General features: G+C 32.8%; 4 protein-coding genes across 4 annotated transcripts; 2 read left to right on the top strand and 2 right to left on the bottom strand.

The window, feature by feature from the left end:
* The first annotated feature begins 1,068 nt into the window (after nt 1–1,068).
* LOC131610954 (kinesin-like protein KIN-5C) lies at nt 1,069–7,868 on the top strand. Its single transcript, XM_058883058.1, has 23 exons — nt 1,069–1,290; nt 1,393–1,522; nt 1,738–1,896; nt 2,017–2,366; nt 2,445–2,583; nt 2,694–2,791; nt 2,888–3,044; nt 3,527–3,596; nt 3,703–3,779; nt 4,069–4,122; nt 4,220–4,300; nt 4,385–4,496; nt 4,644–4,734; nt 4,824–4,995; nt 5,163–5,324; nt 5,415–5,522; nt 5,656–5,814; nt 5,902–5,985; nt 6,184–6,389; nt 6,607–6,708; nt 6,794–6,903; nt 7,212–7,363; nt 7,453–7,868. The coding sequence occupies exons 1-23, from the start codon at nt 1,241–1,243 to the stop codon at nt 7,651–7,653; spliced, it is 3,024 nt and encodes a 1,007-aa protein (XP_058739041.1). The 5' UTR covers nt 1,069–1,240; the 3' UTR covers nt 7,654–7,868.
* A 1,802-nt stretch (nt 7,869–9,670) lies between these two features.
* Nucleotides 9,671–10,048, bottom strand: LOC131615220 (uncharacterized). The gene has a single exon (XM_058886696.1). It carries the CDS (start codon nt 10,046–10,048, stop codon nt 9,671–9,673), a length of 378 nt encoding a protein of 125 aa, XP_058742679.1.
* A 10,204-nt stretch (nt 10,049–20,252) lies between these two features.
* LOC131610952 (beta-fructofuranosidase, insoluble isoenzyme 1-like) lies at nt 20,253–22,403 on the top strand. The gene is made up of 5 exons (XM_058883055.1): nt 20,253–21,112; nt 21,281–21,439; nt 21,530–21,768; nt 21,853–21,946; nt 22,122–22,403. Exons 1-5 carry the CDS (start codon nt 20,258–20,260, stop codon nt 22,299–22,301), a joined length of 1,527 nt encoding a protein of 508 aa, XP_058739038.1. The 5' UTR covers nt 20,253–20,257; the 3' UTR covers nt 22,302–22,403.
* Nucleotides 22,404–22,694: 291 nt separating this feature from the next.
* On the bottom strand, nt 22,695–25,385 carry LOC131610953 (1-aminocyclopropane-1-carboxylate oxidase homolog 4-like). Its single transcript, XM_058883056.1, has 2 exons — nt 24,506–25,385; nt 22,695–23,292 (listed from the first exon to the last, which is right to left on the bottom strand). The coding sequence occupies exons 1-2, from the start codon at nt 25,325–25,327 to the stop codon at nt 23,032–23,034; spliced, it is 1,083 nt and encodes a 360-aa protein (XP_058739039.1). The 5' UTR covers nt 25,328–25,385; the 3' UTR covers nt 22,695–23,031.

Below are 25,385 nucleotides of genomic sequence, written 5' to 3'. Positions count from 1 at the left end.
CAGCAATACAACATTACAGTTAATATGAAGAGTCAGAAAAGCATTTAAAACATCCATTTTCTATCTCATAAACTAGGTAAACAACATTAGAACTCTGTATGTTAAAGCCATGAACAATCCTTATAAAAGCCATGAACTCTGTATGCATTTTTATGAAGCAAAACTAAATATGAGGAAGAAAGTTAAATGCATTTACAACCGAAAAATAAAGGATGTGGGATGTTACCTTAGATGCAAAGATGAGGAAGAGTCTTATCCGGGTTTTCAATGAAGATGAACATGTTGTGCAGAGAAACAATGAGTAGTTTCAAATGGGTTATGAGAGAGAAGTGTTGACAATGTTTGAAAGTGTACGGACCAAAGCTTTGTTATGTTGGAGGGAAATTGAATGAAAAATTGTGGACTAAAGAGATTTGAGCACTTGTCGATTGGAATGATAAAAGTAGCTACTTTGTATCACATGATTTGTTAATTACGTTTTTATCCATTAGACAATGTAAATGAAATTGAAGGGAAGAGCATTTTAGGATGTTTGGTCAATTGATGAGTAAAAACTTGATAGTAGATAGTAGATAATAGATGTAAATAAAATTGAAGGAAAGAGCATTTTGGAATGTTTGACCAATTGATGACTAAAAACTTGATAGTAGATAGTAAATTTAAAAAAACAAAATGAAATTTTAACATAAAAGTTAGATTATTTATTGGCCTATTAATTATTTTAGAAGTAGTTGAAGTGCTTAAATACTTCAATGCAAAATATGCTTTGAAACACTATAGTGAAGTCTAATTGGACTCCATCTATTCCCACCCCCCAATAATTATTTATTGGCCTATTAATTATTTTAGAAGTAGTTGAAGTGCTTAAAAACTTCAATGCAAAATATGCTATGAAACACTATAGTGAAGTCTAACTGGACTCCATCTATTCCCACCCCCAATAACTTACAATTTCCACTTCAAAAAACTCACTAAAAACCCAAAACGACAATGGCAAAATCGTCAAGACAAATAAAATACTTGAATTGAAGTACCGTTAGATTATAAAACCCAAAACGCAGAGTCGTATCGTAAATCTCTCTATCTCTCTCCAAAGGGCAAAAAGAGAAGAGCGTCTTTCAAATTTCAAATCCCAAACGCTACCGCTCTCTTTCCCACACCCCTTTCACACACTGAACCAAAAACACAAAACACCGCAAATTCGAATTTTCAGATCTATCGCCACCACCGCACACAAAAAATGTCCGGTAAAGAGAAAGGCGTAAACGTTCAAGTTCTTCTCAGATGCAGGTACTTCCATTCCCATTTCCCCCTTAATTTTCGATGTTTTTTTTTCTTTTTTTTTTTTTCCGAATTTCAAACTCTAACTATAGCTTATTTGATACTTCACAGACCGTTTAGCGATGAGGAGTTACGCACCAATGCGCCGCAAGTAGTTACTTGCAATGATTACAGTAGAGAAGTTGCAGTGTCTCAGAATATCGCTGGAAAACACATCGATAGGGTTTTCACCTTCGATAAGGTTTTCATTTGTATACACTTTTATTTTTGTCAAAAAGACTAGCTTATTCTTTTTAGTTTTCAATTTTATACCAATCGCTCTTTTTTTAGGTTCGTTAGGTTATATTTGCTAAGCTTGAAGTAACAGAAATGAATTAAGTTTTTTTGAAAAATTGATTAAGTTATTCACATGATAAGTTAGTATTGTTAAGATTGATTTGTGGTGTTTTTGTTTAGGTTTTCGGACCTTCTGCACAACAAAGGGAACTTTATGAACAAGCTGTTACTCCTATAGTGCATGAGGTTTTAGAAGGTTTTAATTGTACTATATTTGCTTATGGGCAAACTGGTACTGGGAAAACATTTACTATGGAAGGGGAGTGCAAAAGATCCAAGGTATGGTTTTGTTCTATGGTGTAGACGATATCGAAGTTTTGTTAATTATGAAGTATTAGTTAATACACATAAACAGCGTTAAGTCATGTTAATGACTTCATTTGGATATTTTTGATGCAGAGTGGACCCAATGGAGAGTTGCCTCCAGAAGCAGGAGTGATTCCTAGGGCTGTTAAGCAGATTTTTGACACACTTGAGGGTCAGAATGCGGAGTATAGTGTTAAAGTAACGTTTTTGGAGTTGTATAATGAGGAGATTACTGATTTGCTTGCCCCGGAGGAGCTTTCGAAGGTTAGTTTAGAGGAGAAGCAAAAAAAGCAGCTTCCTCTTATGGAGGATGGCAAAGGGGGAGTTCTTGTAAGAGGGTTGGAGGAAGAAATTGTGACGTGTGCTAGTGAGATTTATACTCTTCTTGAGAGAGGGTCGTCTAAAAGGCGTACTGCAGAGACTTTGTTAAACAAGCAATCTAGGTGACTGTTTCTTTAATTGTCAGATTGGATAATCATATATTTGAACTTCTGTTGTTAACACATCATTTTGCTACTCAGTCGTTCCCATTCATTGTTTTCGATTACAATCCACATCAAGGAAGCAACCCCTGAAGGTGAAGAGCTAATTAAGTGTGGTAAACTGAATTTGGTAGATCTTGCTGGCTCTGAAAATATATCTCGTTCTGGTGCTAGGGAGGTAATTCATTAGAGCATATACTAGTTGTTTAGTCATTTATACAATATATATTATGGGGGTTTCATGAATTTATTTTCACTTGATAATTTGAGCTTTGTAATACTTATTAGGGCCGTGCAAGAGAAGCTGGAGAAATTAATAAAAGTTTGTTGACATTAGGGCGAGTGATTAACGCACTTGTGGAGCACCTTGGTCATATTCCTTACAGGTTTATAATTTTGGACTTCTGATAATGCTTCATTCAATGGTTCTCTCACACTATCCTTTTCATTGTATGCTTACATGGATATTTGTTGATATTTAGGGATAGTAAGTTGACTCGCTTACTTCGTGATTCACTTGGAGGTAGAACCAAGACGTGCATTATAGCCACAGTATCCCCTGCTGTTCATTGCTTAGAAGAAACTTTGAGCACATTGGATTATGCACACAGGGCAAAGAATATTAAAAATAAGCCAGAGGTTTGTTGCTGATTGAGTTACTTTAGTACTAAAGCCTCCCAATATTTTTTATTGAGATGAAAATATTCTTTCGGTAATATATTTTTTTATAGAAAATATATTTGATAGCTTTTATATACAATTCAGTTAGAACATGTAACCGAATAACTGAAAAAAAATTAAAATCAGAAACCAGATGGGCTGAGTTGGTCTCTCTAAATCGTTAGTTATTGGATGAATTATATTTATTTCGGCTGCCAAAATCCCCAGAAGATTAGTTCTTCTAATGAATTACATTCAATTGTGCTGGGACAAGTGGAGTGCTTCCAGGGCCGTTATGTTTACAATAGACTGGTTATCATTGACAAGCTAGCTTCAATTTAACATTTTATTTTAGAATAAGATCAGGAAGATGTGCAGATGTTTTAAATATTATTGTCACATGGTTCATTGTCATGCCCATATCATTGTTTTTCACCTGTTCTATATTCTTTTTGTTTTAGATCAACCAAAAAATGATGAAATCAACACTTATCAAGGACCTTTATGGTGAAATTGAACGCCTTAAGTCAGGTTAGTTGCTTTGTTACTTTGTGGTTGATAAAGTCAGAATTACTGTTAATCTTTAGATTTCTTGTCACAATGCCGTATTGGTGATTAAATTTGTGACTTTGATCAGAGGTTTATGCTACCCGCGAGAAAAATGGGGTCTATATTCCAAAGGAAAGATACTATCAAGAAGAGATTGAAAAGAAGGTAATCTTATGTCTTACTTTGTTTGAATTGTTTCCCGCTGTTGCGATATGATTATTTCAACGAATTCACCAAGATCAACACTTCTGTTTCATGTAACTATTTGCTGCTGAAGTTATTGACATTTTTTATTTTTAATGTTGTTAGCATTTCTTGTTTCTATGTCATTTATCCTTCTTTATACATCCGGTTCATGGATAGATAAAATTTAGTTTATGTTTAATTTGCATGATTTGGTCATTAAACAACTACTCCAAGTCCCTTATGTTGATGCATTTTTTCTTCTGTTAAGGCTATGGGAGATCAGATTGAGCAGATGGGCATCACAATAGAATCATATCAGAAGGTTTGTTTCCTAAAATAACTATAGTATAGTCTTATATTAGATAACAAGGACCAATTTGTTGTCTCTTTTATACTTGACTCTTTTTTGTTTTAACCAGCAACTCGAGGATATGAAAACCAAGTACGACGGCCAAGTTCGTCACTGCTCTGATTTAAGCAACAAACTTGATACCACTGAGGTCAGATATCATTTCTTCTTCTTGACTGTCATTAAGTTATGTTCTACATAATTGTTTATAGGGGAAATATTCTGAACCATACAGAAAAATTTGAACAAGACCAGCAAGTTGCTTGCCAATAGAGAAGAGGAATTAAAAAAGTGTCATTATACCCTGAATGAAAAGGAATTCATCATATCTGAACAGAGAAAAGCAGGTATTAAGGATTGTGTTTCTATCATTATTTCTACTGTAAAGTCACTTTGTGTCGGGGTATTGTTAAATTTTTAATGTTCCTCTGTGTGGGGGGTGTAATGTTAAATCTCTAATGTTCCTCTTAGTTAATGTTAATTATGCATTACAGAAAATGCTCTAGCGCATCAGGCATGTGTATTACGAGCTGATTTAGAGAAAGCTCTTCAGGATAATGCTTCACTATTTCTAAAAATTGGTAGGTGGTGTCTCTTCTCTGTCTCTAAGAACTAAGAGTGTATACATTATTATATAATTTATTCTTATACGTCTCCGGTAATTGTATAGGTAGAGAAGATAAACTGAACACAGATAATAGAACTGTTGTAAACAATTTTCAAGCGGAACTTGCCCAGCAAGTTGGTTCTCTTTGCAACACTGTTGCAACATCGTTGTCGGAACAGAATGGACATCTACAAGGTGTGGAGAAGCTCTGTTATTCCTATTTGGGCATTCATGATAAGGTGCACATCACATATCCGAAGCAGTTTTTCTTGTTGTTGACACTCTTTCATGCTTTTTGTACTTGTTTGATTCACTTTAGCTTTTTGTTTGGTTTTCTAGCTCATGGTTTAACATTTGTATTTATCTTTAACTTTCAATTCTTTAACCCCCTTTTTGTTGTGTGTAGGCGGTTATTGATTTGAAAGAGAAAGTGAAAGACTTGAGGGCAGTATATGTGTCTCATATTGAGGCAGTGCAAAATGTTGTGCGTTTGCATAAGTCAGGTTCGGATGCATCCTTGGAGGAGCTATCATCTACCATATCTTCCCATGGTCATTCAATTGAAGAAGTATGCTACAACGACTCTAAATTTTTACTAATCATTTTGTTCAGTTTCATTCTTTTCAATACTGAGAGTTATTTATTTCTGATGAATCAGTTCCTTACAACTGCGGTCACGGAAGCTGGCTCAATATTTGACGAGCTTCAGAGCTGTCTTTCAACACAACAGGGTGAATTGGCACTTTTTGCTAGGGAAGTACGCAATGTATGTGCTTGAAGTTTTCCCGTGTTTATCGTTTCCCCGTTTTGTATAATTCCCTTTAATTCATTCTTCTTTGTTTTGACTGACACTCTTTATCTACTTTTCTTGTTTTGGTTGTGTCTATTGTGAATGAAAGAGATTCAATCTCAGCGTGGAACAAATAAAGGAGATATCTGAGAGATCTGAAGAATTAGTGGAAAAGCTTTTCAAAGAATCAAAAAAGCTTGAAAATTTTGTAGCACAGACTGACAAAATGCAAACAGAGAGCATTGACGAGTTTAAGAAAGCTTACGAGGTAATAATGTTACGTCAACATGTGTTGTTTGGAAGATGATTATGATTGCTCTCCTCTAATATGGACATTTCATTCTTTTCTTTACAGGAGCAATCAAAATTTGAGTCGGAGAAACTCATCGCTGATATGACTAGTTTGGTTTCCGATCACATTCGGCGTCAAATCGATCTTGTCAGTTCTTGACATTCTTTTCTTTTTTATTTCATTTTAACACATTCGGCGTCAAATCGATCTTTAGTTTTTGGCATTCTTTTCTTGTTTATTATTTAATTTTTATGGACCTGAGTGGGTATGCTTATGGGTTGGTTGAAATCAGTCTTTTTTTTTATAATCAATTTACTGATTATCATCTAATGGTTGGTTTCACAGGTAGATTCAAAGCTTGTTGATCTTAGAGAAAATGGTGTTAAGAACAAGTCATTCCTTGATGGGCATGTGTCATCCGTGGGTGATATTGTGACTAATGCAAAAAGGAAATGGCAGTCCTTTTGTGTACAAGCAGAAAAAGAAGCAAAAGATACTGCTGATTATTCTGCAGCCAAGCATTGTCGTATGGAGGTACTTCTGCAGCAAAGGTATGTGTTATTTCTCCTAATTTTCTTGGTCTTTATCCTCTTGCTCACATTCTAATTATCCTTTTTATTCACATTCTAATTATCCTTTTTATTCACATTCTAATTATCCTTTTTATTCACATTCTAATTATCCTCTTGTTCACATTCTAATTATCCTTTTTATTCACATTCTAATTATCCTCTTGTTCACATTCTAATTGTCCTTTTTATTCACTAGTGTTAACACAGCTCATTCAGCTTTGGAACAAGTTAAGAGGACACATGAGGGTGTAAATGACTTGGGGACCAAACATATTCATGCGACAGAGTCACTTATCAGGTGTGTAACATGATTGTTATAATTAATTGTACTATATTGCTATAATTAATTGTACTATATTGTTATATCAATTACTTTGGCGCAGGAATGCTTGTGATAGCAGTGAGCAACATGTTACCGAGGTCAATTCTGCACGAGCAGCAGCCGAGGAAGATGTGGCAAAGAACAGTGACGATCTTCTCGAGCAGTTTGATGGTTAGTAATGTATTCTGGATTTTGGTCCTTTGATTTCCCAATGTTGTAGCAAAATTTTGAAATTGCAGCTGAAGTTACGTTATCATGAATTCATGATTGCATAAAGCATGCAGATATCATATATACAACATTCTATCATATAATAAACATATATGATGCGTGCATTTCACGACCATTTCTCCTGTTTTTATTGAAGTGTTACTATATATGATGCGTGCATTTCACGAACATTTCTCCCGTTTTTATTGAACTGTTACTATATATAATTTGCATTGATGTAATCTTTTTTCTTGGGGTACATTTTCCAGCCACGTCTGCAGAACAACGCGAGTCTGTATGTAGTGTTGTAAATGTGGTGAAAAGGCATGCGAGTACAATTGAGTTGTTCAGAGAGAATCATGCTGGGCAAGCAGCTTCCATAGAACACAGAGCAAGTGAAACTTTCCAGCAGGAGTTTAGGGTAAGTTATTTTATAGTCAGATGTTAAAATAGTCGATATAGTTAAACCGAACTGTTAACAAATTTGTTTTGTTGATTTGTGTTGTGCAGGACTATGAGCCTAGTGGTACAACACCTATAAGATGCGAGCCTGAGGTTCCGAGTAAGGGTACAATTGACTCTCTTCGAACCTTGCCAATCGAAACCCTTCTTGATGAATTCCGGGAAAATAATTCATATGAATCTTCTTCTGATGTAAAGGAGTTGAAACCGTCACTTATTCCTCGTTCTCCTCTCACCCAATTGAATTAATAGCAGTGGTGGTATCAACTTGCTCGGTTGTTTGTTGTGGAATCAAATTTGTATCTTTATTTGTAACATGACATTGTATTGTTAACCAGATTAAATATTTTTAAAGCATTGGAAATCTGGTTATATAGGTTGTAATGTGATATCTAAGGCAGAGAGAAATTGTCTGTAAATCCCATCTTGGGATGAAATATAGCTCAAATAATAGTTATTTTTGGCATCGCTCTTGCAAGTGTTTCTATTTTAACATTAAATTTTAATATACTATATATAATATTAAATTTTATTATACATTATATTATTAGTTAAATATTTTTTTTTGTCTATTATCTTATATATAAGATTTAGTTTGATTTCTTAACTTAAAAAAAAGAAATTATTTAAGTCCTTTGCAAACAGAACCACATTATACATTTCCGCTTATTCTATTAGTCAAAGTCAATTAATAAATCCATAAGACAATGATGTGGAATGACACATGACTTCAACCAATTTTGTGACTAATTTAACGATGAAAAAACTAGTCACTAAAAATATTTTATGAGTTTTGATGGTTGTTCTTCATCTTCTCCAAATTTGATAACTCAACACCCAGAAATCCTTTCTTTTATCTTCTTACTCAAATCCACAAATTTTCTCAAGCCGACCAATCCTATAATTCAATACCAAAAAATCATTTCTTAATCATCTTTCTTCTTACTCAAATACACAAATTTTCTCAAGCCTATCAATCCTTTCACTGAGCACCAAAAAATCATTTCTTCATCATCTCTCAAATCCACAAGAAATTCAGAAGAAAAATTCTCTTTTGGACTACCTGCGCAGCAAAAATTAATTTAGTTATTAAAACTTGAAAGTAGTTTTTAAGAGAATTGTTTTTTTATTTTTTGAGTATTGTAAGAGAATTGATTTTGCCTTCCTAAAAAGAGTAACGACATAACTTATTGTCTGTTTGCCTTATAACTCTTTATAAATTTTATGTTTATGTATAAACTTTATTCATAAACTATTACTCCCTCTGTTTTTTTATTTATTATAAGTCTTTTTGGCAAAAAATTGTACCCCAATATAAGTCGCTTTACAATTTCAATAAATAATTAATGATATTTTTCCTATTATATCCTTAATTATTTATTATTCTCTCTCCTTTCAATTATGTAAATTTATATTTTACATGTCATTAATAAGGGACAATTTTATAAAACCCTTTATAATTTTTCATTTTCATAGAACTCGTTATTTTTTAATATATGTGAAAATTCCAAAAAAAAACTTATAATAAAAAATAGAGGTATGAACAACAATAACAAAAACAATTTCAATGGATGGATCGCAGGGTACAGGGTTCGATTCTCACGAAAGGCAAAAACTCTACTAGAGAGGGGGTAGAGAAGATCGTGAGGTGATAGTGCCGACAGCGCAGAACGCTCGGGCTGTTAAATAAAAAGGTGTCTTTTTTTGTAACAGTTCGCACCCCTCGCAAGACAATCCCGCTCAATTGGTAGTGGGAATGGATTGAACATATACTTGAACCCTAGAGTACATGGTTCCATTCTCACGAAAGACAAAAACTCTACTAGAGAGGGGGTAGAGAAGATTGTGAGGTGACAGTGCCGGGAGCGCAGAAGGCTCGGGTTATTACACTAATGCCTTGTATTCAATATAAATAAATATGAGGGAAAAGAGTAATTGTGCACGCAATGTCCGTCACAGAACTTTTCGTCGATATATCCACGGAAACATCATAGATTTCTCCGTTCCGTAGATGCATCAACGGTAAAAACCCGTAATTTTCAATATCAGACCCTTCCGTAGATACATCTACGGAAGTTTTGCTATTAGTTTTTTTAACAGAACGGAAGGCAGTAGACGCAGCATTTTAAAGCCCAAAAACATAAACACTTTGAAGCACATAGACACAAACACATAAACACATAAACACAAACACATAAACACAAACACATAAACACAAAAAGGATTATATTGCAATGTTATAGAATTCATATATTACACTATGAAACTAGATAAAAACATCAAAAGAACTGTCGCCGGCTAAATCTATTGGAGGTTCTAATCTTGACTTTTCTGCATTTGATTCCTTTTCGATGTTGTTCAACCTTTCGAAAATGTGGATCATATCCACAAAACGACCTGGCCACGTATCGACAATCTCAGTATGATGAAGTGCCCATTCCAGTGACGTAGGTGATATGGGGCATCCCGGTTTCAAGTAAACTTGCACAAAATATTTTGATTTTGCGAGCCATCCAACACACATAATACGACCATCAAAATTTGTAGGAGGTGCGGTGTGGAGCGGAAAAAAGGTTTCCGAAAAACCATATCGTGTCAAATCAATGCATACCATGTCATATGCGCATGTAATAAGATGTCCCATTTTCGGGAATCTCATCCATTTTGAAATCGGTGCGTAAGTGCCCAACCAAGGAACAAGAGCTTCGTTCACCGATTCAAATTTGGTTTCGTCTTAAAATACCTGTGTGTACGAGTCTTTATGGTTCATCAACTCTTCGATAAGTTCAAGACGGGCAAGCTTATGGCCATCCTCTCCCTTACCAAGCAAAGTCGATACGGCCCAGAATCCACAATTACCATCCCCAACCACATTGACGATTCGGACGATGTATTTGTGCATAAAAACCGGCATCTCTTCGATGAATGGAATATTTGGAACAATATGTACCTCTTCAATTGATGGAAGTTTTGGGTCAATAGGTATCAGAGTCAAAACTTTCGGAGCAATAGGTGTAGAAAGCGGTTTGCTAATGCGAGTTCTTTTGTTTGAACTTTTTTGGTCGAATAACTTTATCGAATCCAGATGAGTCTAAAAAATATCTCGGACCATAACCTTGTCATCGCAAGTTCTGTACCGTGACATGTATTTGTTAGCATCCAACATTTTCAACAATTGTTGCATCTCACTCCTATCTCCCCTAACCGCGTTATTATTGCGGTAACTTTGATTATACACTTGCCTTATATTCGATACGTTGTCGGGTTCCTTCCTTTTCAATGTGGCAAGTATATTTTTCGGTTGGACAAGATTCAAGGACATGTCTTTAATAGATGTCTTCTCTTCCGGATTGAGTCGACAAACAGTAGGATGTCCTTGTAATTTTGCGTACAAATCATGGTTATGCAAACCACAAATAACAGAGCATCTCCACTTCTTGCTAGCCAACATGTAACAACGAATCTTAAATGGACACTCGCATTTTCTAGTACCCGTGTCGTCTCTTTTAAAATTCCTTAGAGGAGGATGGTATTTCCCGCTTCTTTTGCACATCATTGTTACTGTCATACCCCAAAATTTGCCCACACATTTTCTCCTATTCAAATCAAAACACAAAGCTTCAAGACACACTCTCCTAAGCAAAAATCAGAGAATTAGGGTTTGGCTTATTCAAAGGAATATCAGTAAATCAATGGCTCCAAGGCATCTCATATGGCTCAATATATCTCACATCGTCTCCATGACAAGTATCAAGTCTCATCTCAAAGAATTGGTCACTCAATTGTTCAGAAAGTCAACAGTCGACTAAGTTAACCTAGAAGTCAACTGTGGTCAAAGTAAAGTCAAAACTCTTGATTTTTTGTCAAGATCCTCATATTGAAGTATCATTCACCATTTTATCAAGAATTGATCATGGTTCATCAAAAAAAGATCAAAGATCAACAATTTCAAAAGTTTCTAAATGAGGGTTTTCACAGGAGAAAGTCAACTAAACTTTGACCAACCATAACTTTCACATGGAACATCAGAAATTTCCCAACCAAAGCCTATCTTGAAGGAAATTGAATTCTCTACAAATTTGTCTCTCACAAGTCAGGTCTAAAATTGCTTCATTTGAGAGATATGAGTCAAAACATTACAGGTCCTTCTGAAAGTCAACAAAAAGTAATTCTTTTCAAAAGCTCATAACTTGAACATGGTAAACTCAATTGAGATGAAACCAAAAGAAGGTTTTAGAGGACATCCTGAGCTTTCCAATAAGACCTAGAACATCTTCATGTGACAAATATTGAAGGAGATATGATTGATAGAAGTTGGAAAGAATCAGGAAAGTCATGAAATTTTAATTGAGAGATCTCGAGTTTCTTAGCATTGGGCCTCTATTTTCAAGTACCCACGTGAACTCAAGACCATAAGAGGCCCATAAATCAATTCCCTCCTATTTTATGATTTTTATTATTTTAATTGTGAATTTATTCTTTTATATATTCATAATTAGATTAAAGAAATTCATAATTAAATAGGGAAAATATTTAGAGATTCTCCAATCATTTTAAGAACCAGATCTAAAAACTCAAAGAATGATGGTTGAGGATTTGATGGGTATTGATTGAAATTTAGAATGGAAACTTTTTTATACCTATTTCAAAATCAAACACAATCTCTTGATTCAAACAAATTTTGTAACCTAAATCCATCTCTCTATATATATATATCTAATCCTAATCAGCAAAGGGGGGAGAATTTTGGGTTCTGGACAATAGGGATTGGCCGCATCAAAAACTAAAGGAAAGCTTCAAAAAACGGTATACTCAAGTGCCATGGCAGACGAATGTTGAGATCGATTCAAGCTCTCCCACGCATCCATAAAGAGTCCTCGGTCCTTTCTGAAGCCATTGGCATCTTCACTATCGATCGTAGCCTGCAAAATTGCAAGAATACAGCCACTGTTTGAGCCGTTAAATTTCGTAATCGATTTCGCTTATTCTTGCATTGTAATTGAGTTTTGAATACATAATCATAATGGTGTTATCAATGTGTCTGGATAATTTAATCTTATTTTAGTTGCAGAAACAAGGATGTGCCATGGCTAGGGTTTCGAAGCTCTAATTTGGGGACACACGAGGAAGAAGGCTGGTCGCGCGCCTTCTCAATTTAAATTCTGAGCATTTTGTTTTCATATAATGTTTATTGGTTAAATTCATTAACAGCATAACAACAGTGGCGCAGTGGGAAGGAGTATCAACAAAGGCATAAGTACAAAAAGGCGGTTGTTCGATCCTTGGGACAGACAAATATTTTTCTTGTTTTCTTTGCTAACATATGCCAGCGGATCCAGTATTTCTCTCCATTGCATGCCTACGGTAAGCCAATTCCCACAACCGTCAGATCATCAGCTTCTTAGATCTAATGCATATGGATTGGAGATGTACCACGCACCTTCATATGCCTGCCAACACTGAATCACCCAGCTAAGTGTTTATTTATTTATTTATTTATTATTTATTATTTTCATATAATATGTATATCTAGGTTTAAATAATAGTTCTGACTTTAATTTTTTTTTCACAAATAATAAATTTTATTTATTATATTCATTTTATTTATTATATTTATTTATTTTATTTACTTTATTTTATTTGTTTTAATTATTTAAATTAGTTTTATTTATTTAAATTTCTTTATAAAACCATAATTAATTTGTTTTGATTAACAAAAATGATGAGAATGCTCTCTTGTCTGATTAGAATTTTCTTTTCCTTGATTTAATTAATTAGGTTGCGAAACCAATAATTAATTAAATCGATCATTGATTCAATTCGTACCCTAATCAGGGTTTACGACGATCGTTCCCTACACTAAAAATATTCCTTGTTTTCTGTGCCTTTCAGGGTTGACTCTTCAAATACGCTCCGACTACGCGCCTTCAGAATCCAAAGCTAAGTATTCATTTAAATTTCAAAGTCTATTTTGTTTTCTTTTATTTTTAGGGTTTACCCTTTAAACTTCTTTTGAACTGTGCATACATTCACCTTTTCTGTCTTTGCCATTTTCAGGGTTAACCCTGAGGTTTCCTCCGACCGCCAACCATGTCAGATCAAATTCGAAGCTAAGTACTTATTTTATCTATTTATTTTAAATTTCGTTATATTTGTATTTTTAGGGTTAGCAAGGTTTGCCTCTGAACCGATAATGCACTCACCCTATTTTTGTTTCTTTTTCCCACTTTTTCAGGGTTTGTCAAATTGCCAAAGCTACGAATATCGGTAACCCTAAACCCTAATCTCAATTATTACTTGTTTCAAACCTATTTGCTTTATTTTATCCCGCTGGTTTCAATTCCCCCTCCTCCGCTGGTTGCAATTTCCCTTCCCCATAATTATTAATATTAATTGTCGTGGTTAGTAACCCTAGGGAGTGCAACTCTGAACTGAATTAGCATCACTTAAATTTACAAGATAATATAACTGAATATAATCACGTGATTGGTGCACACACGCACACTTTTGGGGTAACCTCTCTGTTGCCTGTTGCCTTGTTGACTGTTGCCTTGTGTTTTTGCAGAATAGTCAGTCCCTCGAATACGAGGATACCTCAGCCATGTTGCCTTGATTAAAGATCATGGTCCCTAATGATGCTGCCTTCGATACACTAAAAATGATCTCGACCCTCGGAAGTTGCCTACGAAAGGGCTGAGGTATCCTCTGGTTGCCTAAACGAAAGGCTATTCTGATCCTTCCCTTAGACTATCTGCCTCTCTATGGTATGGGTCAGTCTTATGGCGAACGATAAAGCGATGACCCTTCAACCTCCAAATGAAAGGCTTCCTGCCCACTTATGGCAAGGATAGACCCTTTCACCCTAAAAGGCTAAAAGAACTCCATTTTTCAAACTATAAGGTAATTTCCCTTAATTGCTTTGCCTTGCTCTAAAGATAATTTTTCATATTCTTTCTCATAAACCTTCAAAAGGGCTACGCTCATTCACGAGCTAAAGTCCCTATTCTTTTTCTTCTACATTTCTGAAAACAAAGAGCAAAGCAGTTAAGAGCCCATGGAAAACCATGGATGCAAAGGGTGCCTTACACCTTCCCTTTGCATAATTACCCCCCGAACTCAGTTTTCCTTAAAAAGGTTTTTTTCTGTTCTTTTAGCCTTTCTAATTAATTTGGATAAAATAAAAGTCGGTGGCGACTCTTGCTTTACCGCACATTTCGATTATAAAAGTCAGTTCACCGTATTACAGTTACAAACAAGTTTCTTCTTGCCATACCATTATTCAATCTTCCTATTACCACACTAAAACCAAGGTTGGTTGCATTCCTACGAATCCATGTTAGTATGCTTTCACGATCATCAAAGTCTTCCTTGCTACTAAAGTCACCTCCGACATCTACCATCTTTGCGACTACCCATTCAACACTTGTGCAAACATAGACTAAAGGAGTTAATTCCCTTGGAATATTATCGGGATGCACCATACCTATTTGCAAACAATTGGCAAAATAACACAAAATTACATAATTGCTGGAAAAAACAACTCAGTGATTGTTCCATTGATGCACCTTCGAAAGTGTTCTTCATCAACACGTTCCGTAGATGCATCTACGGAAGCAGGGTAATTTTTTTTTGCAGAAAATTAGTTGCATAATGTGAACAATGTAGTGGTTGAAGATGGATATTTACCTGAAATTGAGTTTTCTCTTACTCCCTTTGATATGTTACACCAAAAGGTTGGAACTTTGGAGTAGAAAATGATATTGATTATGTAGGGTTTTTAGGGTGTGGAATATGGAGAGTTTGGAGAAATGAAACAATGGGAGAGTGATCATGCTGGTTCAAACTATATCAGACACTTCCGTAGGTGCATCTACAGAACGGCTTAGCGCCAAACGGTTCCGTAGATGCACCTACGGAACAATCCCTGAACTAATTTTATTTGTTTTTTCCCCATATATACTAGTTTATTTTATTTTATTTCCGTAGATGCATCTACGGAAGAAATCAAATTTTTTTGAAAAATGGGATTCTTCCGAAAGTGCATCTACAGAAACTGGAGGCAAAAATAGAATTTTACGTGATGGCTAAGAGATCCATGGAATAGATTGAGAAATCACCAATAATATTGATGGTACTTCAGTTGTAGATCACCATAATGCTAACCATATTAGCAACTTTGCATGCTTTCTTGGTAATGATAATGCACTTTTCTCTGAGCTCGTGGCAGTAGCCAACCTAGTTATGGAGCAAGTCACTCATCTAATTGGCCCCGTTTTTGGTTGGATCTATTTCGAAGGCAACTTTGATTTCACATGCGTGACCATTGTCTACTTGGTCTCAAATCAAGAGCTTTACTGGACACCCACGTCTATTGGGAGGGTAACAAATATGTAAATATTCTAACTAACTTAGACCTAGCATTTAAAAGTTATACTTGGTGGAATGGTATAGATAATAATGTAATTATGAAACTCAATAGAAATATAATAGGTACTCCTAACTTTAGAGATGAGGTTTTGGCCTAACTCTAGTTTCTATTTATACCAAAGGCTGCATGCCCAATTTTGACTTAAAGAAAATAAAGCAACAATGTATATCACATTCTACGATTTAGAATTCATATAAATTGGAAAAAAAAATACAAAATCCAAATACATAATTTGAAAACTATAATACAAATAACCTAATAAATCAAACATAAAGATTCACTCTAATACTATTTATTAGCATTAATTTAATAATTAATAATATAAGACATGCTGAATAATAAAGATTAAAAATATAATCATACTTTTACGGTAAATATTTACCTATTATATTGAGAAATAATGAAAATATAAAAAAAAATATCTTTAATATTTTTAAAATGCATCATCACTAATTAATATGCTATCATCTCTACATTACAATAACTTATTTTAAAAGTAACACTACCACAAATTTTAATAAGTAAATAAATAAATAATTGTACAAAGTAAGTTATCCTTTGTTTTTCCTATCATCCGTTTCACTTCATTATTCTTTTTTTTTTATTTATCTAATTTTTATTTCATCGAATTAATAAATAATAATTTTATAAAATAGTTTATAACTTCTCTTTCACATATAAAATTAACTATTTTTTATTTTAAATTGGGTTAAGTATGTTTTTGGTCCCAATAAATATCTCAAATTTCATTTTTAGTCCTATTAAAAAAATGACATATTTTAGTCCTTATAAAAATTTTATGCATGCAGTTTTAATCTCTGCTATTTTTTAAAATTTTAAAAACTGTTTAATTATCTTTAAAATTTTAAAATTTTAAATAATTTTTTTCATACGTGTTTAGAATATTATAAAATATTTCATTACCAAATTATAGAATTTCTTAAAGTGAGAAGAATTAAATATGAATTTTTTAAATTTAAAAAGATAATGATAAAAGTATTGCAAATCTCGACTTAGAAATCAAATTTTGAATTTCTTTTTTTTTTCCGAGAAACTTTTTATAACGTTTTAAACATGTCTGTAAAATAATCATTCAAAAATACACATCGATTTAACAGCAGGAACTAAAACTACGTGCATAATAATTTTATAAGGATTAAAATATGTCATTTTTTTAATAGGGACTAAAAATGAAATTTGATATATTTATTGGGACAAAAACATACTTAACCCTTTTAAATTTAAGCAAAATCGACTAGTTATATATTGTCCTTTGGACAATGAGAGTATAATATTAGAGTCTAAATCAATTATTTTCTAGCATATAGAGTTATTATAGTTATATAATGTAGAAACTTTTTTATTTTATCACTTAAAGATGAATAAATGAGATGTCACATATTCGAATATGTGTCTCGTCTTTGCAATCAGATATTCATGCACAACCAGATATTCTTGGTTGCTTTTACAAGATAGGTGGCTACTATGCTTAATCTCAGTAGGCACAACTTTATTCAAGTACACATTGGGGTTGGGAGAACTGAGTGTCAGGAGCAGGTCGCTTCGATGGACCATCTGCTTGTTCTGTTTCATTTTCCCGCTTCTATGTGGTATATGATACTTCAGTGGACGGGTAGGTCTTTGCCTCTTCTGTCGTCAGTTTTAAAGGTGTTCGAGGTGTTTTAGGGGTTAGGTAGAGGAAAGAGGGAAAGTTTATGTCTATCCGGAATATGGCATGTTGTAGTCTCAACTATCTAGAAGATGCATAGTAAAATTATTTTTTGCAAGAAAACTTGTCGATAATTAATGGGTGACAACTATTATTTCTTTCTCTTAGAAATAGGTTTACTCTCGTTCGTCTAGGAGTAACCTCTCTCTTCGAGAATGGGAGTAGGACCCACTCTTGAGCTAGAGCTTTAGTGCTGCGTTGTTAGGCCAATTGTCTCTCTAATTTATGTCGGTGTCGTCCTTGCCTTCTCTCCACTTGTTACTTTTAGATGATTTTTTTGTCTGTTCTTGTGGCTCGGGATCATTGAGTGATTTTGGTGAGGCTGATGGGATTGTTGATTTGGTTATGATGTTTTTTTTTTGTGATTTTTTTTTATTGTTTTGTTTGAGTGTTTCTTGAGTACTTCTGTTACTCTTGACTCTTGTTGTTTTTCCATTTTCTGTTACTCTTAACTCTTGTTGATTTTTTTTTTACTGAAGTATAGTAGTTTTAATGAATATTTAACTCTAATTATAAAATTTGAATTAAATAATAGAATTCTTTAATAGCAAGTTTTTTTAATAGCAAAACATATTAAATTATATTTAAATATATATTTAAATAGTTTTTTTTCTTGTAAGTTAACGAGTTTTTTATTTTAATTTTAATATTTTTTTAGCCTTGAGTTTCTATATTTTACTTTCTTGTTGGCATAAGTCTACAGGGTTAAAAAATTTATATTTAAAACATTAAATATTTGAAATATTTAATAAACTAATTTTTATTTTATACTATTTCATACTATCTAATAATTTAATAAATTTTTCATAATATTTTAACTACTTAATAATTCAACTATTAATATCTTAACTATTAATATTTCAACTATTTAGTTTATCAAATATTTAGCCAATTAAATATTTCAACTATTTAATATTTCAATAACTTAGTTATTGAATATTTCAAATATTTAATATTTCAACTATTTAATATTTCAACTATTTAATATTTTAAATATCAATATTTAATAATTTAATTTTTTCATAATATTTCAACTACTTACTAATTCAACTATTAATATTTTTACTTTAATATTTCAGCTAGTTAGTAAATTAAATATTTCAACTATTTAGTTTATTAAATGTTTTAACTATTTAATATTTTAAATATCAATATTTAATAATTTATTTAATATTTTAACTATTAATAATTAAATTGTTCATTAAGTATGAAATTATTATTTCACATCATTTCAACTATTTAACATTTGATCTATTAATATTTTAACTATTTATTTTATTAAATATTTCAACTATTTAATATTTTAAGTATTAATATTTCAATTATTTAGTTTGTTAAATAATTTGTTTGTTAAATATTTTAACTATTTATGTAATATTAAGTAATTTGTTTGTTAAATATTAAATAATTTATTAATATTAAGTAAATTTTTTGTTAAATATTAAATAATTTATTAATAATAAGTAATATTTGCTTGTTATATATCAATTATGTAATATTTCAACTATTTGTTTGTTATATAATATTTCAACTATTTATTCATTAAATATTAACTAATTTATTAAGTAATGAAGGATTTATGTAATATATATTATTGTTGCAATGTTAAAAATAGATTGATAGTTTGGCAAAGTGGTTAAAGAGTATTTTATAATCTAATTTCATTTTAACATATAAGATCCAAACAAACAAAAAAAGTCAGCTTCTTTTAGAACAATAAAAGTCAACTAAACAAATGCCTAAAAAGAAAACAAACCACACCAAAACAAAACTGGATAGGTATAATTTCTCATTAGGCCATGGTCTCTTCTCTTAAACGGGAAAATCGCCCTATAACAACTTATTAATCAATTTATTTTTCTTTTTTGATAATTAAATAATTAGCAAATTTACTTATATAAATAACCAGATCCTATTTTCTATCCATCATAGTCGCTTTTTACTCCCTTCCATTATTTTCACATCTTTTTCTCTACACTTTATATTAATATCTAGTTTCACATTTGATTTGACATTGGTTATTTTGATTTTCCTTATGGTTCTCTCAAAGGCTATTACCATATTTGTAGCAGCCATTTGTTTGCTGCTAGCAAACAATGGCGTTGAAGCATTTCATGAAATATATCCACATCTTCAATCTGTTTCAACCCTTTCTGTGAGTGAAACGCATAGAACTGGTTTCCATTTTCAACCTCCTAAAAACTGGATCAACGGTTTGTAACATTTTCATTTTTTTGTGTGATTCTTAATTATATTTTGATATATATTCTAAAATTGTGATGTAGAACATATGAAATCAGTACATGTTTTTAAATTGTGGTTGTAGTCGTGGATGAGGTTGTGGTTGCGGTCATTATGGTTGCTGCGATGTGCATTGCAGCCGTTACGACGTGAATTTTGATTGAATTGTGTGTTAAATACAATGTTGAGAAATAATAAATGTTAAAAAATTTCATTATACCTAAAAGCCTTAATGAAATTGCGTGTTAAATACAATGTTGAGAAATAATTATTCATCACAATGATACTAACTTTTTTTATCCTATTCTTTCTTGGTGTCTATAATTGGTGTAATGGACTCATCACTCCCATGCAGATCCAAATGGTGAGTAAAACATTTATTTCAACATTTTTTTACTTCATTTGTCAATGACCCTTCATATACTAATTAATGAATTATGTACAATGCAGGACCTATGTTCTACAATGGATACTATCATTTGTTCTACCAATACAATCCTAATGGATCTGTTTGGGGAAACATTGTATGGGCTCATTCAGTATCAAAGGATCTTATAAACTGGAAAGCACTTGAACATGCTATTTATCCATCCAAACCCTTTGATAAATTTGGATGTTGGTCTGGGTCCGCGACTATACTTCCGGATAGAGGACCCGTGATCCAATACACTGGAATCATCGATGAAAATAACACCCAAGTCCAATGTTGGGCTGAACCCGAAGATAAAAATGACCCGTTTCTTACAAAATGGGTTAAACCCGATGAAAACAATCCATTTGTGATTGCTGATTTAGATGTGAACGGTAGCGCATTTCGTGATCCAACAACTGCATGGAAGGGTAAAGATGGAAATTGGAGAATATTGGTTGGTAGTAGAGACAAAGATATAGGAATGGCTTATTTGTATAGGAGTTCGGATTTTAAGAATTGGACTCGGGCCAAAAAACCGATCCATTCCGCTAAAACGGGTATGTGGGAATGTCCCGATTTTTACCCGGTTTTATTGAAAGGTAAAAACGGGTTGGATACATCAATTGAAGGTAAACATGTAACACATGTCTTAAAAAATAGTCTTGATATGACTAGATTTGAGTACTATACATTGGGCAAATATTCGTCTAAAAAAGACAAGTATACTCCAAGGAAAAATTCAGTGGATAGTTGGGCTGGACTTAGATATGATTATGGAAATTTCTATGCTTCAAAGTCATTTTTTGATGAAAGTAAGAATCGAAGGGTCCTTTGGGGTTGGGCTAATGAGTCTGATACCAAAGAAGATGATGTAAAAAAAGGATGGGCTGGAATTCAGGTGATTTTTATTCTATATCTATGAAGTAAGGACACTCCAGAAAAAATAAATAAATTTAAAGTAATAAAAAATGTTTATGTGAGTCTCGGATTCTAACATTAACTATGACACACTTTTTACCAGAGGTTACAATATGAATTTTATGAATGAACATGTCAAAATTTTCAGGCAATACCAAGAACTGTGTGGCTTGATTCTAGCGAAAGACAATTACTAACATGGCCGGTTGAAGAATTGGACACACTTAGAGATAAAAAAGTTACTATGAACAATCAAAAACTTGAAAAGGGTAAACATGTTGAAGTAACTGGAATAACTGCCGCTCAGGTGAGTCAAGCTTAACAGACAATACCTCCTAGATGTAGTGATCAGTGGACTTGAGATCAGTCGGAAGATAATATAATATATATTTTGCAGGCAGATGTAGAGGTGACTTTCTCATTTGCAAACTTGGATAAAGCTGAGGCTTATGATCCAAAATGGGTAAATGCACAAGATCTTTGTTCACAAAAAGGTTCAAAAGTTGAAGGTGGAGTTGGGCCATTTGGTCTTTTGACTTTGGCTTCAGTAAATCTAGAAGAATTTACTCCTGTGTTTTTTAGAGTCTTCAAAGCTCCAAATAAACATGTAGTTCTCTTGTGCTCTGATGCCAGCAGGTATGTATAATTCAAATCATGAAGAGAATTTCAAATCTAAATTTTCTTAACAAATTATTTATTTATTTTCTCATTTTTGAACAGTTCTTCATTGAAGAGTGACCTTTATAAGCCATCATTTGCTGGATTTGTAGATGTGGATTTAGCCACTAATAAGAAACTTTCTCTTAGAAGTTTGGTATGTCAAATTATCATTTATACAACACTTTTATCTATTTTAATGTTAATTTTTTTATTATCAACTAGGTATTTTCTGTACGCAACTATAAAGACTAATTCTTTACCTTTTTTTTGTTAACATTTCCTAACACTTATTATAATTAATGTTGTTTGATTTTTCTTAATTCTTATAGATTGATCATTCGGTGGTGGAGACTTTTGGAGAAGGAGGGAAAACCAACATTTTGTCTAGGGTTTATCCTGCATTGGCAGTGACCAATCAAGCTCATTTGTTTGTTTTTAACAACGGTACTGAACCGATCACTGTGGAGAGCCTTAATGCATGGAGCATGAAGAATGCTGATATAAAATGATATAGTTAGAAATCAACAAGAGAGTTGTGAATGTTGAAAATTATCGAAAGTGATTGATAAAGTTTACAAATATATAAATATTATTATACTGTGGATTTACTACGTTTCGCCTATCTTAAACCAGACTCTAATATCATGTTAAGAAATGTGGTTGAGCCTAACTCAACCCTATAAAACCAACTAGTAGGGTGGAGATTGCCCCACTTATAAACACGTGTTCAGGTCATATATTGTCCGATGTGAGACTTTTAACAATTTATGCTATTGTCATTTAGGATTTAAGTATGCACTCATGGTGTTTGATAAAAAATCTCAAAGGTTTTTTGTGTGTATCTCTAATCATCAACTAAAATGAAGAAATGTGAAAAAAAGATAATCACACTCAATTGCATGTTTGATTATTTATGAAATCTGTCTGGTGTTGCTGCAAATGTCTTTTATAAAAAAATTAATAGCGCCTTTTATAAAAAAATGCTGATGATTTGAGCTCACATGTCAACCTCTGATGAGGCTTCTCTTGCTCACTTATGAGCCCAATATTCTCTTGGGTCGTAACACAATACATATAGATATGATTCATCCCTTTAAGACATAATAACTTGTTACATATATTACATCTCTTGCACACAAAAAAAAAAAACTTTGATTTCAAATACAACTCGATAGTCAGATTCATGATTGTAAGGACAATTTTAAAGTATAATTTTTGCCCAATATATGTAGTTGCGTTTCAGTTTTGAATTTTAACTTTGTCTATGAAAGACTTGGTATCAATTCCCTTGCTATAAAAGTTGTCAATAAATTCTTGCAGAGTGAAATCTCGATAATTTGGTGGTTTCTCTGAGGACACCAACTCAGGAAGAGGCCCATGGTAACCATCTTGTCTCCATTTACTCAAATTCAAGAACATCACAATTGAGATTCTTGATTTCTCATGTGAATTAGCCAACACCCTGTGTTGTACACTCGTATACTCCCCATTAGAAATTATCTATGAAATAAAAAATCAAAGGAAATCATCACAATAACCTAAAATTCAATATGCATGTATGTCTTATTCAATTAATAAATGTAATAATATGAATATCATTTTAATATTAATTTTAATATATTAAATTTATATTTTAAATTTGTTACTAACTTGTCCAAGTTCTATGCATTTGCAACTACTTATACCCCACTGCCCACCAGCAACCTTAAAGTCATTTTGTTCTATAGTAGTAGTTCTTACTTCGAATCAGGTTGGTTGGGAATAGACCTGTCCTAGATAGACTTTTCGGTCTATTTTAATTTTATTTAACTTGATTTCTTTAATAAAAGTGTTAGACTTTTCTTTGTAAAAAAACGTATATTTTAATCAATTTTATTATTCCTTTAATTTAATTTTGCTATAACTTTTTATGATAAAATAAAGGCCCGCATAAAAATAACTACAACTAAAAAAACCCCTATAATGTCACACCTATAAAAATTTAAAATTGTTTATACATGTTTTTGTAAAATTAAACAACCATTTTATTTGTCAAAAATTATTTCGTAGACACGTCTTCAAAAACACCTCTAAATATACTTTTAATTATTTAAATATTCGTATTTCAAAGACAATAAGATATTTTCGAAAATACATCTCCAAATACACTTTATAAATTATTCCTTCACCTATTTATATTTATTTTTAAAAAAAACGATAGTCCAAAAATAAATCTTCAAATATTAAAAAATATTTTTGACTTTTCACCAAAAAATTAAAAAAACTTATAGAAATGAAAAAAAAAACCCTTTTTATTTGTACATTAGAGGGTGATATGGTCACTATAAAAACATCGACAGAAGAGACTAAGACGTGTTTAATTTAATTATATTAGTTTTTATTAGTTGAATTAGAATCCCATAAATTTTAAAAACTTAATTATTTAATTAAATAAAAATATTAAATTATATTTTAAAATAACACAAAAATTTATTCCAATCATTAATTTGCGGAAAAGTATAACACTTGAATTTACACACTACCAATTATAATTTTTTATTAATTAAATAATAAAAATAAATCTGTCTCTCTCCTCTATTATCTCAACCACTCCATGTCACCGATTCAAAACAAAATTACTAAAAATAAAACTCAAATATCATCAAAATCTAACTCTATGCCTATGGTTAATTATTAGAAAAAATCTGCCTGCAAGGAAGTAGAAACGGTATACCTGAAGAAAATCGCCGATATTAACAATGATACCGCCGTGCACGGGGTTAACATCCACCCACTCACCGCCGTGCTCCACCTGCAACCCCGGCACTTGATTCTGCAACAACAACGTAATCGCACCAGGATCTGTATGCGGTGTAATACCCATAGTCAAATCCGGTTGAGGACAGTAAGGATAACAATGTCCCACCATCACTCTACTTTCACCAAAACTCAACTCCTTCAACCTTCCACTTTCCAACCCCAACCCTTCAGACAACAACTCAAAAACCATTTCAGCAACTCCAACACAGTTCAAATCCCATTCAATCATCTCCTTCCTACAAATCTCCGGCAACTCCTCAGATTCCGGTGTCTCCGGCGCCATCCACGCTTGCAGAGAATCATGCCAGCTGGCAGCGGTTGTTCTATACAAGTCGTTGTTACTTGCATACATGACTCCACGTCCTTCTTCTCGTTTGTAGTACTTGGACTTTGTTTCGTGTGGTTGGTTATGGAAAGACTCGATGGCTTCGATGGTGCTTTCGAGAACGGACAAGTTTACGTTGTGGTTTATGATTTGGAAGAATCCCCATGTTTTGGCTGCTTGTTTGATTTGGTTGAGGATGTTTGGTCGGTGGTTTGGTGAAGCTACGTTGGAGAGGTCGATGAGTGGGATTGAAGTGGTTTTGTTGGAGGAAGATTTTAGGTCGGAAAGTGTTTGTGGTGGGTGGATGAAAATTTGTGGAATGGTTTTGATGCCGGAATCGGAGAGACCTTTTACACCTATTTTGGAGTCGTCGAATTCCTTCACTGCTTTTGCTCTGTCATAAGCTGCCATGTTTTTTTTTTTTTTTTGTAGCTTTGATTGCACATAATGGAGTGGTGGTTTGTTCTTA

Source organism: Vicia villosa, linkage group LG6 (genome assembly GCF_029867415.1).
Source record: "Vicia villosa cultivar HV-30 ecotype Madison, WI linkage group LG6, Vvil1.0, whole genome shotgun sequence".
Taxonomy (NCBI): domain Eukaryota; kingdom Viridiplantae; phylum Streptophyta; class Magnoliopsida; order Fabales; family Fabaceae; genus Vicia; species Vicia villosa.
This window is presented reverse-complemented; position numbering and strand designations above follow the sequence as displayed.

What these genes read in the sequence shown, in the direction of transcription:
- LOC131610952 (XM_058883055.1), top strand. Translation starts at nt 20,258, where the DNA reads ATGTTCTACAATGGATACTATCATTTGTTCTACCAATACAATCCTAAT. An exon ending in AAGGATGGGCTGGAATTCAG is followed by an intron (nt 21,113 to 21,280) that starts GTGATTTTTATT and finishes CAAAATTTTCAG; the next exon opens with GCAATACCAAGAACTGTGTG. An exon ending in TTGTGCTCTGATGCCAGCAG is followed by an intron (nt 21,769 to 21,852) that starts GTATGTATAATT and finishes ATTTTTGAACAG; the next exon opens with TTCTTCATTGAAGAGTGACC.
- LOC131615220 (XM_058886696.1), bottom strand. Translation starts at nt 10,048, where the DNA reads ATGGGACATCTTATTACATGCGCATATGACATGGTATGCATTGATTTG.
- LOC131610954 (XM_058883058.1), top strand. Translation starts at nt 1,241, where the DNA reads ATGTCCGGTAAAGAGAAAGGCGTAAACGTTCAAGTTCTTCTCAGATGC. An exon ending in ATATTAAAAATAAGCCAGAG is followed by an intron (nt 3,045 to 3,526) that starts GTTTGTTGCTGA and finishes TTTTTGTTTTAG; the next exon opens with ATCAACCAAAAAATGATGAA. An exon ending in ACAAACTTGATACCACTGAG is followed by an intron (nt 4,301 to 4,384) that starts GTCAGATATCAT and finishes TGAACCATACAG; the next exon opens with AAAAATTTGAACAAGACCAG.
- LOC131610953 (XM_058883056.1), bottom strand. Translation starts at nt 25,327, where the DNA reads ATGGCAGCTTATGACAGAGCAAAAGCAGTGAAGGAATTCGACGACTCC. An exon ending in ATATCGGCGATTTTCTTCAG is followed by an intron (nt 23,293 to 24,505) that starts GTATACCGTTTC and finishes TTTATTTCATAG; the next exon opens with ATAATTTCTAATGGGGAGTA.